At 34.5% G+C, this 12660-nt stretch overlaps 1 protein-coding gene across 1 annotated transcript in view; it reads left to right on the forward strand.

Moving 5' to 3' along the window:
* FBXL17 (F-box and leucine rich repeat protein 17) overlaps window positions 1-12660 on the forward strand; it is a 267741-nt gene that overhangs the window by 82051 nt on the left and 173030 nt on the right. Inside the window, exon 6 of the mRNA XM_058043352.1 lies at window positions 6215-6345. Coding sequence (XP_057899335.1) covers window positions 6215-6345 — 131 coding nt within the window. The remainder of the gene's footprint in view (window positions 1-6214; window positions 6346-12660) is intronic.

Raw genomic sequence — 12660 nt, forward strand, 5'->3', positions numbered from 1 at the left:
AGATAACAGCAGTGGCCTCGGGTGTGAAATTGCTTTGGGGCTGATGGATGTATAAAAATTGAGTAGTTTATTATTACTGTATTTTCCCCCTAGTAATATTAGCTCTCTTTAAAAACACTGCCACTTGAAAAATTCTAAATTACAGTGCTGCTGCATTGCAGAGCTTTTTTTAATAGCTAATTGTTGGGTATGAAAGAGAAAGTCTTGTATACTTAAGAAAAAGAAGAAACATTCAGGGTTTATTTTCAGTCTTTTTGTACTGAACACAATGGCAGTCAGAAAAATTTTGCTTTTTGAACAAGACCATGTCATCAGGTTGGTGCCTTTTTTCCTTGAAATTATTGTAAACTGAAAAAAATACTGATAAAGTAAATAATGATTATTGGGTAAGATGAGAGGCACTTCATGTACACACACAGAAAGAAAGGGAAAAAAGGAGTGTGTTTATATGCAATTCACAGTTAGAGTCCAGTTGAAACCAGTTGTTCGTTCTGATGACCTGAATGTGTTTCATTTTCCTTTAGTTTTAATGTGTCAAACATCGTTACAAAGGAAGTGAATGACCTCCTCCATGACATCAGAGTATTTAGTCCAACGCTTATCTGTGTCATTTCTGTGGAGGCGGGAAGAATGTTTTAGTTTATCTTCTGGTTTCACCACATCTCCACTGACTGTTTTCTTGTTTTATCTTTTATTATTTAATTAGCTTTCTGTGTATAATTTTTTTCTTGTTTGCACTCATTCTCCCATCCACACATCCTTGTCTCTCAAGAGTTTATCCCTGGTTATTTTCAACTTTGCTTTTCCTGTAAGTGCGAAGATCAACACAAATACGAAAAGTGTCTGTGCATATTAGGTGATTGTGTTGAGCACAGAGCAGCCAGAAGGGTAATCATTGTTCATTAACTGTATGGGAATAAGAAACTTTGTATTCTTTCTAGTGAGGTACTGATTTTGTAGTGTTACATCTTTGACCTCAAGAGCAGTGGCATTTTCCTCCCCTGTTGTGGTAATTTCTTCTCAGCAGTTTAATTGTTGCATTTTTAATAGACTTTGTACAGCTGGCATCAGCAAATTTTGACATCTAGATATAGTTTTATTACCAAGCCGCTTCCTTGGCTTCTTCCTTTGGTTTCTGGTATATATGCAAGAGTAATAGCTTTGTAACAATATACTCTGTGCTTCTACACCATGTATTTCTGACAGACTGTCTGGTAATTTTTGTTACAGATATCTATTTACGTATGAATCCTTGTACAGAACCTCGACAGAAAAAAAATTCTAACTTATTCTGCTAATCACCAATGCATGAAGACAGTTAATCTAAGAACTGTTTTTGGAATCATGTGATCTTCACATCTTCATCTCATACTAGTTACCCATGTCCAATCTAACTTAGTGATACCTATGTCTGAGTTGGTGGTCAGTATGAAGTCAGTCAAAATTTAGATTTATGGAGCAAATTTTTGGGCTTATTCAGTGTAGACATCATCAGTGTGACAGATACATAATGATAGTCTACACATGACAAGACTGATTTTACAAGAGCCTTTCTGAACTGGGGTAATTTATGGTTTCTTTCTAGTAAATGATTTGTTTTGACACCAGGTGTTCTGCCTTTTGCTCTTTTTATGGTAGTATTTCAGCATACGTTCTGATCTTAAAATCATTAAGCTTCCTGCCTAAGGGCATGATTGCTGTTCTTTGGCTAGATACGGGGAAAACAGTATCTTAATCAATTTATATAATAAGCTGGATTTCATAAGGTGAAATATGATTTATTTCAATCTGTTTGCCTTTAGTAATGTGCCCTTTTAAATATTAGTCTTTCAATGACAGGAAAAAGGCATTAAGTGATGGTTTTGAATGCAATGATTCTGGGACATTCTTCATGAGTGTTGGCTTGAAATTTTACCTGATGTGGTGCTGTGTGAACATTTTTGCATCTTGTCAAACTGGACCTGATGATTTTGTTGAATGAAGTTAAATGTGTCCCTCTTAAGAGGTTCTTCCTCCTATTTGGAAGAATTAGGTGGTTTTACCCAACTGCCATTTCTTTCCATGAAGTGAAGAAGACATTGCAGAGAAGACTGCATGGTTGAAAGTGTTGGATCTAGGAAACTTCCATTTCCCCTCTACTGCCCCAAAAAAATTTATTAGAAGTACTTGACAGTAAATAACATGAAGGTGTAAACTATGAATCAGTAAAAATGGAATTCTACAGCAACTTTCATAGTTTATAAACTGGAAATGAGTCTTGTAACACAGATACTATATATGTAGTTTATATGTGTGTGAAAGTCCCTGCCCTAGAGGTAATTAAATCTTTGTCCTTCCAACAGAGTTTTTGATTTCTTGTTTGATACTTAAGCAATGTTTAGGTACTGTGAACCTTAATGTTTCACAGTACCTAAGAATTGAAATTAAAACTTATTAATATGCAAAACATATTGATCAGTCTTTGGGAAAATAGTCTCCTTTGTAACTATTCGATAATTTTCCAAATCTTTAGGCCATGTATGATTACTATTCTAGGATCACAGTATATCTGAATTGTGTAGTTCAGTTATGGCAACTCTTCAGTAAAAGTTATTGAATGTGAGTGATTTTTAAAAAATATTTCATAGATTATATTGATATTACAAGCCAAAGAATATGGTTTACAGGGTTTTTTTATGTTGCTGTTTTTCGTTTCCTGCAATCATACATTTGCTTTTGGAGACTTAAATCAGAGACCAGTTTATTCCCTGAAGGCATGTATACACAGAGTGTCAAGAAAATTAAGCCTAATTAGCAAAAATCTGAGTTTAAAGCTCATTAAGTCCTTATAAGGACTTACCGTCTGAAATTATTTGGATGAAGAGGATTAATCTTACATTAATTGTTTAGCAGTGGACTTCTCAGTTATAGGTTTCAATTGGACTCAGGTTTAAAGTTCTTTTCCAACCTAAATGATTCTATAGTTCTGTTATCTTCTATGCTTTTTAGGGCAACATATCTCTACAGGAAATATGTAATGATGTCATTACTTTTGTGTAAGTGATAATCAGTAATTTCAACAAGAATGTGTTTATAAGTATCACACAAAATTAGTTTAAGGGTTGCTGCTTTTAAAAAATTCTGCTATTTTCTGTTTCATATTTTAAGCCCTCTGCCTACTTATTTGCGTTGTGTGTTTTGTCACATTAAATATTTCTTTTTCCATTAAAACATTTTAACTGAGGTTGCTGAGTTCAAAGTTTAAATTCTCCTTGTGTATGCTTATTTGCAAAGCTGTAAAATTAAGATTTCAAGAAAAGCTTGGATATCTGCAGAAGAAGGGCCCTGAAATTGCTCAGTAAAATGGTGTTGCTGCATGAACAAAATAAGTTTCGTTAAAAAAAAAACCACAAAAGGAAAAATATTATGCATACTAATTCTGTAAGATTGAGTAGTTAAGTCGCAGAATATACTCTTGCTCTTGAATAAATACTGTTTAAAGGTACACTATTTTAATGTCAGAATTTATGAATGCGCTGTGGACTCAAGCATCTGTTTTTTAATTGTCTGCTTTGGAGAAGTTTGGTTTTTCTTTTTAATATCATACTATTTAGCTATGAGGGTTAGTGTTTTTCTCTTCCAATTTTTTCATAGTAGTGATTGTAGCGCTTCTCCCCCAAAATTACTTCTCAGGTAATATATAAAGTATGAAATTTGTTGTTAAGGTGTATATATATATATTTTTAATGAAAAATTATTACTTGCACAATAAATTGCATTTTTTGCTATTCTGTGACCAGTAATGGGATGTTTATACCTCTTAAGTAGGCAGGGAGGTCTTCTTTTCACTGTCATATTCAGATTGATCCAAAATTGTCTCAAGAGCAAGTGTGTGTTCAGTTCTACAGGTCTTGAAAGCCATTGACACTTCTGTAATGGCAATTTTGAGGTTGTAGAGACTACGTTATACTTGAGTATGTATCAATCTGAAACAGTCTCTTCAAACTTCTAAGACACAAAGGTTTTCTTCATTGAGTATGTTGTGCCTGAGAAAAAAAAGAATTAACCTGTCAAGTAGGTCAGGTGTTTAAAATGAAAGAATGTAACAGTGAAAAAGACAAGTGATGATTGAGTTGCTCTATACTGAATATAATATTAGATAGACTATTACTAGTGTGAAGGAAAGAAGCAATGAGGGAATGATCATTCTCCTGTAATGGTAAGGAGCAAAAATCTACCTTGAAAACCCTATCAATTTGGTAGAAAGGAATTCTAGGAAATCAGTTTAGTTTTTGATTCCAGCCATGCAATGCCAATTTTTTTTTTTCCTGTGAAACCTCAAATGCTTTCTGCTGCATTCATGACTGGATCTTTGAGGTAGATAATATATGGTTGTAACCTCTTACCTAATTTGAAGACAGTTTTTAGGAATTTTTGAAGGAGTACTGGCCCCTTTCCAGGCATTGATACTTTGGTGTATATTTGTATGTTTTAGTCTGTAAGGAATAATAATGGCAAAAGAATCACCAGTACTGTCATCTTCTCATAAGAAGAATGTTGCTGAGAAAGAAAGATTGGGGTTTTCTTAAGTGGGAAGATTTTCTACTTGTCTTTTAAGTCTCCTTAGTTGTTTAATGTCATAGAACAAATACTTATTGTTGAATTGTCCAGCAGGTATATTTTATATGTCATAGGCATAGACCACATTATTGCCTGCATGGTTTAAAGGCTGAAATATCTAGTATGAATAGCTTTATGAAGGTGGGGAAATTTACAGTTGCTGAAAGCTTCCCCTTCTTGTAATTTATGCAGGAAAAAAAGAGAAATTGGTTATGAGCTTTTTTTTGGCACATAGAAGATAAAATTGATGCTGGTGCAGTATGTATGAAATGAAAATAGAGCTTGTAAAAGGTGGTTCTTTTGCCAACACAGTATCAATCACTATATGCTCTGCTCCCTAATACACAAAAAAGTTTATTTCAGAACTTCAGTGGCAATACAGCAAGTTACCTCCACAGTGACACCTGTGGTAGTATCATAGTATTTGAAATATTATTGTCCTAGATTCTGTAGATGTACCCTAGAGATGTTCCTCAGAGGTGAGGGTTCTTGATATTTTGCTTGTTTTGCAGAATTTTTGGGAATGGCATGTACCTTGTCTTCAGCTATTTTTGGAGCCTGTTAAAAACTTAAAGAACAAAACTCCACTTTCTAGGGAAGGCTGCCTACATTTGAAGTCCTTTTCTCTACTTTCTTCTTTTCTTCTCACCCCATGCTGCCACCTCCCCCCCTACCCACTTGTCCTAAATTCATTGACTTAATAATTAACTACTGAAGTGGACCAATTTTGTGATCTCAGTTGGATGTCTTTACCTAATCAAATCCTTAGTGACTTAAATCACTGATGAGGATCATTTTTTCTCTCTTACAGGGAAAGTAAATTTAATTAAAGTGTCAATATTGCCTAATGCAATTATTTTTCCAGAGTATAACAGAGATTATTTCAGACAGCTTAAAAAGCAAACAGTACTTGGAGGTTATTATGACTAAAGTGATACTGGAGAAGTCTGCAAAAATTTTTTTTTTGCATCTATAACTGATAAAAGTTGTAAAAGGGTTTGCTTTTGAAGGACATGGGAATGATTAACACTAGGAATAAGCCAGTTTAATTAGTGCATAACTCCTAATCATATTGTTTTGTGACTCCAAATTTTGTTGTTTAGAATATCCAATCTGTTATTGATAACTGTGCAAATGAGACTACAGTATAAATACTGTATTTTCCAGGGAGTTTGTATTATTTGTTTACTTTGAAAGCTTTATACTCTGGAGTCGCTAATTGCATTCATTTGAATCTAAGCACAAACATGCTGTCTCACTTCCTTCCATGCCTTATTTTTCCTGTGGCTCAATGAGTTGATATTTTACCTTGGTATCTTGCGCTCCATGTATTTACGAGGAGGAGAGCCTAGGCCCTTATTGTAGGTTGTATGACACCTTGAGTGAGAATGTCTGGATTTTATGTAGTAACTGGGTGCCTGAATCACAACTTTGCTCAAGCTGAATTCTATGAATATCTCTGGTATGTTTGCTTTTAGTAAAAGATATACTAATCATATCTTTCATGACTAACTTGCACATACTGTGTAACTTCCAAAAAATTAACAATTTTTTCAACAGTTATGTATGTGAATGAATTTCATATTATTTCTTTCTCTCATATTTGTCTCAATAGCTAAGAAATCTTTCAAGCTTGGATCTACGTCATATCACAGAACTGGACAATGAAACCGTGATGGAAATAGTAAAGAGATGCAAAAACCTTAATTCTCTCAATCTGTGTCTGAACTGGATCATTAATGACAGGTAACTTCATTAGGGCATCCAAAAGCAGTGTAATGCAAATTTAACTGGTTCTGTTAGTTGAGAATAATTCCTCATGGCTTGGGGGTTGGACGAGATTGATTAAAGCAAATAATGTTTGCTGAGTGATTGTTCTTGCTTGTTTTGGGTAAATCATCCAGACACCTATTTTGTGGAGTGTTGGCCTATTTCTGCAACGGAGAACAGTTTAGTTATGACCAGATGGCAGGACTAATTTGTTTAATGCAGATTTTGGGAGAATGTGCAATGTATAAAGAGTGAAATGTTCAATTGCTGTTGAACTGACTCAATTCAATAGGTGTTCAGGATTTAGATAAATTTATATGTACTCAAACAGTGAAGCATACATTTCACTGTATAAGTAAAAATAAACTGCTTGTGAATTAATAAGTGGAATTCTTGTATTTTTAGAAAGCAACATGGTTGTTTGGCTGGTTTTGATTTTTTTTTTTGCAAAGAACTTCAGAATCAAAATGGAAGAATGACACTGGGTTATAAACTAGCCTTTTACCTTTTGACCAGAATACCTCCTATCCTGCTGTATTCTGGTCTTTTGATCAACTAATCTATTTCAACATCAAGTATGTGGGCAAAGATTATGTATAGTTATATCACAGATCAGATGAAAAATGAGAATTTTAAAAGTGAACATTTTTTTTAAACAAAAAATTGAGCAAAGTCAGTGCCTGAGGGTACAAAGGAAAGGATATTTTTAATTACTTCTGCCTTACTATTTCATTATAACTGCTGTTTTAAACAAAAGGAAAAAGATACTTATAACAGAAAGGGGTTCTAAAACAGTTTCATATAAACCAGAATAATGTATTCTAGCAATTGTACTTCTTTCCCATGATTACTCTTTGGTTTTTGTAATAAGGTATGCTTTCAAGGTTTTCAAAAGTCATTCAGGGTGTATTGATGTGTAGGTAGCTCAGACTTTGGTGAAAGTATAGTATTCTGAAAGTAATAAAATTGCATTGTGTTCGATAGGAAGTTCCGGTAACTTTTGCCATAACTTCTTTTAGTCCTTAAGAGCGTTTTTTGGATTTGTTTGTTTAGGTCAGACCTTTGATGAAACTTCATTGGTTTTGAAAGGATTTAGTTGCCTCATCTTTCTGTTTGTAGGGCTTTATTTTCACATGTGGAATGAGGTGACTGGAAAATTCCAGGATAAGCTAGAAAAAATAATAAGAATAAAAATTCAAATTAGAAAACCAGGCAGTTTTCAGGTTTTAATTAAAGTACTTAGAAACATATATCCATCTGCTTGGATGTTTTGAGTACGACAGTTACTAAGTTTGATCTGCTGTCAAACTGTTCTTGAAAATCCTTTATTAGAATTGCTATAATAATATGTATATATTTTAATTCTGTGCATATTACTCTGAAACTTCACACTGAGAATGAATTTTAAGAATTGTGAATCTTAGCAAGACAAGGAAGCCCTTTCAAGGAGTGACAGATAATCTGCTTCTGTATTAACTTCTAGTTGTTTATTTTTGCTTCTTAAGGTTTTCCATTTCATGTTTTTTCTGATTGTACTTGTTACTACTTAATATAACAAAATTTGTAAATTTGAATTGTCTTCTGGTTAAAAAAATAGAGAGAATTTAGAAAATAATTAATGAAATTAATTAGAAAATAATTAATGCCTGTAAATCTGAAGCAGTTATTTGACAATTGAGAAACTTCTCCTATTTTAAAAGTGACATGAAACGCCAAATGCTAGTCTGAACTGAGTAAAGTTGGTTGCTTTACTCCTCCTAGAAGCTCAATTGAGAATAATGGAAAATTATATAAAAGGAACATGATAAAACTACATATGCAAATTTGTTTAAATTACGTAAATTAGTCAATTACTTAGGCTTAACCCCTTTTTTTTTTTTATGCTGTTGGGTGGCCCCTAGTCAGAGGGAATGTCAGAGGAGATTCTGTCTCTTGATACCTTTCCAGTGCATATTAGATAGTAGCAGTCTAACGTTTTTCCCAATTCCTGTTTTAAAATAAATATTAGTTCCACCTCTCCCCCACTCCCCAGCCCATTATGAAGCAGGTTTACTTGTGAAATTCAAATACAAAGGACTTGTATTCCAGATCTCTTCAAACTTAAAAGGACAGTGTTCTGGTCACTTTACAGAACTGAGGGCTGAGGCTTCTTTAAAGCCTTGGAAAACTGTTTTGCTCCATTTTTTTGTGCATAATATTGAGTGTGAAAGAAAACTAGAGAGTTTTTAAAATACCAGTATAACTTACAGGAGCTAAGTAGCTCTTAAGGCAGTTGATTATGGCTTGGCAGAAATAAATCACTGGTTTTAAAACTTTCTTTCAGATTTCATGATTGTTTCTAGAAATCCATTAAAATTCTTTCCATAAGCAAGAGTATAATTCTAGAACACTTACAGTTCTGTCTTGCTTGTGACATGGTGTTAGAGTTAATCCTGTGATCATTACATTTCTTCTTAAATAACTTAAATTTTCAGAGTGTAAGAGCTCTGCTTGGCAGGCACTTGCTAAGATTTTTGCTGCTGTGATTCTTCTGCATATGCAAGAATTGATGAGACTGTTGTTTTTATGTTTTGATTAGAGGTTTTTTTTTTTTGACATATGCATCTAAAAATCTTATGTGGGACAGTAAAAAAAAAATTACCTAAGACAGAAAATATGTTCTGTTGAGATACTCTTGACATTAGTTTTAAAATGAAGGAAAAGGCTCACTCAAAAGCTTCATATACTGTTTTTCAGATTGGTTATATTTGTTATAGAAAAAATCCTACTTCTTTCAAATATGAACAAAACCAAGCTTGCAAATTCTTTTCATATGCATCATGAGTAGATTACATCAAGTCTTTGCAATTGGAAAGGATTGAGTTCTTTGTACATGGTGAGGTGAATAATATACTCTGAAGCTTGCTTTCAGTAACCTTGAGGTTGTTTTTATGGTCACTGCCCTTGTTCCTTTGAATTTCAGTTGATGAAGTAAAACCAGAACATCTAGAAATAAACGTTTTGTGGGAACAAATCCTGTGGGATTCAGGAAATGTAGTATGATGTGCTGGCAAAGTTTTCAGGGGTATATGGGTTTTTTAATAGTTTGAGGAACATCTGCTATTTATTATATCCATAATGATCAGGAGACAAACAGCAGACAGTCTAACTTTATTTTGTGAATCTCATCACTATGGACTGAGAGTTGCAATTCACTTCAACATCTGTGTTACATAATTCACTTAGGGACAGACATTTTAAAACAGTGACTGTGAAATCTTAAGAGTGTTTCTGCTTGCTTCAGTCATTGTCTTACTAAAATATTTCCTTATATTTGTATAATATTTGTATAGAGGATGTTTGCCAGCCCCTACTGTATCTATCTTTCTTCTTAGAAAGAAGAGAATAATGTAGATAAGGCAAGGAACTTCATTTACAGGTACAGTGAGACTTTCTGTGCCATGGCACTGTCAGTCACCCAGGGTAAGATTCCACCTGCAATACAAAATTATCAATTAGTTTTACAGTGAAAGGACAATATTTCCCCAACCATTTAAGATCTTTGGTTCTTCCTCTGTAAGTGTTGCTACATGTTTTTGTAATAATGTCTCAAGAGAGCTGCATTTTTTCATGTAATTTATTACACGTGTTGTGGGTGACTTCAATGGCAGGTGCTAAGATTTGCAGAGCATCTGAATGTTGTTGAGAGCAAGTTATGGTTGTGACTTGGAGGATGATAGGCATTATCTCCATGGCACAGTAAAACAGTGAGAATTTTGCTTAGTTACCTTGTGGTGATATTGCTAACCATCATTGGAGAGGCATTAATGTGCACCTCCTTGAGCTGTTAGCACAGATGAAAAACCTGGATATAGTCCTGTTATTCCATTTCTGAGAAAACAACTCTTTCTTCTTTTTCGTTTCCATGAAAATCCACTATGGATAAACCAGAGTAGGCAGTGTAATGGGACAGTCTACTGTCCAGAGTGAGGATTATAGTTGGAGTCCAGGACAGAGGAACTTGTAAATACAGACATTTCACAAGGAGAGCAGTCAGGAAGTCAACATACAAAAGAAATTCAGTGGAAGCATGGAAACACACCATAAGCCTGAAAAGCAAACTGTTTGTACAGCCTCAGAGTCGGGAGAAAGGAGAATTCACCTTCAGAGATTCTCCAGCTCTTTTATTTGACTAGGTCACTAATGCACTACAAATTTCTCAGACCTGGGTGTCATAGTTGTTGGCACAGAGCGTTTTGGGGTTTCCACATTGTTACTCAGTAGAATAAATTTTGTTAATGTGGTCTTCCATACATTAGAGAAGTGTTCAAAATTTTATGTTGACTGCCTACCATGAGTTCATGTAAATCCATGTAATCAGCCTTGGGAGCATCTGATGAGACCTGGATTTGTTGTGGGTAGTGGATACAGTGCTGGAGATTATTTCATCAGGAGATTAGCTCAATGTGTTTAGTCCCAGAGCTGCTTGTATATGTGAATGCCCCAGCATTTCACTAGCAGATGTGAGCATCACAGTAGTAGCTCTGTTCTTAGAGTGTATTTTTAATAAAATGCAAGGTTAGTGAGCACTGGAATTATTTTCTGGAAAAGTAAAAGAAAAAGTTTTTTCCTTCTGAAATTAAAAGTCTCTGCATATTTGACGTGGAAATTATTTTAATGAAATTGCTTCTAAAGGAAGAATTCCAGGCTTTCATCTTGCCTATGTTTTTCCTAATCAAAAATGCCCATTTTAACTTTGATGACTACAATGCTAATATAGCATCTTAGCATTCATCACTTTAGATGTGACTGAAGTTGCAATGTACTCAAGAGCATTGATACTTATTCCTGTATTATCTGGACTTGTGAATATAGTAATGTCTTCCAGAAAATACCTGTACTTTTATGCCATATTTGTCATGAATCACTCTAGGTGAATACTAGCATTTCTTTATTCTAATTTAATTTCAGCTATTCCAAGTTATCTGAGAAATCTCCTTAGAGTACTCCGCATATTTATCAGATGTTTAGTCAGCTGCATTAAAAACTAGAACTCAATAAAAACTGAAATAATGTAACACAAGTCAATTTTACTTTTAAAATTACTTACTCTTTTGAATGTCATACTTTTTAATTAAATTTAGAGGAAAATTTGCTTTACCCTGCAGATGTTTTGTGAAATGATTTGAGACTGACTGTCAAGTTTTTTTAAAAATTCAGAACAAAGCATACAAAGTTGGACAAAGAATACACCTAAGCATGGCAGTTTTCTTTATTGACTTTAGGTTCTGGGTCTTGTATTTTTTTTTTTTAATGATTACAAAAAAAAGAAAAAAACACCCCTTTTGTGATTAGTCCAGAGTAATGGGATAAAGTGAAATGAGACATCCACACAGGAACAGCAGAAGAGTATGAGAAGAAAGGGGCAACAGAGAAAAGTATTATGATCTGAATGCAACCCACATTTCACATTGCCCCCTGGGAGAAGAGAAAAGGGAGGTGGAAGTAAACTTTGCTCAGCAAAAAATGGCATCTGAGGTGTTTCTAAATTTGTTCTTGTTTCTCATTGTCCTGCTCTGTCTAATTAGCAACTAGATCAGTTTCTTCAAACCAAGTCTGTTTTGTATAGGTGGCAAGTGATTTCCTATTCCTTATCTTGATCTACAGGCTTGTTCCATCTTATTTTGTTTCCCAGTCCTGCTGAGAAGGGGGGCTGAGAAGCAGCTGGGTGCCCAGCTGGCAGGCATTTAAGGTATCCTTACCCAATGTCCTGCACAAACTACTCCCATATATGTCCTACCCATGGCCTGCAGTTCTCCAAGGACTGCTCTGTTGTGGGTTTTTTTCCATGGGATGCAGTTCAAGAATAAGAAGTAAAGTAAAGAACAAGTAAAGAACAAGTTGCTCCAAGCATGAATCCCCCCACAGCTCAGTTTGTGATGCTGTGAATGCCGAGGTAGCATTTATGCTTCAGTGTTTCCTTTGGTTGACTTGGGCATTGTCATTCGTATCTTATTTCAGTGATGTGATATCTTACATAATTTAGTTTTGCTCTTGTTGTGCAGTATTGTGTGAGAATTGCACCTTTTATGCCCACGAGTGCAGGATGAACTTCCTCCAGAATAAAGCAGTGGCCATATATTTATGCTGTTCTGGGTATCTTGTTTTAAATGTTTTCTTACTCGTCAGTGCAGTGGAAAAAGAATGTGGGGTATGATTCCCCACATATCTCAGCAGTTACCCCAGAAATTACTAATCTTACCAGTGTTAGTCATCTTTTCAGCTTCTATTAATGTGCCCTGAATCCACTTT

This window comes from Melospiza georgiana, chromosome Z (genome assembly GCF_028018845.1).
Source record: "Melospiza georgiana isolate bMelGeo1 chromosome Z, bMelGeo1.pri, whole genome shotgun sequence".
In the NCBI taxonomy this organism is placed as follows: domain Eukaryota; kingdom Metazoa; phylum Chordata; class Aves; order Passeriformes; family Passerellidae; genus Melospiza; species Melospiza georgiana.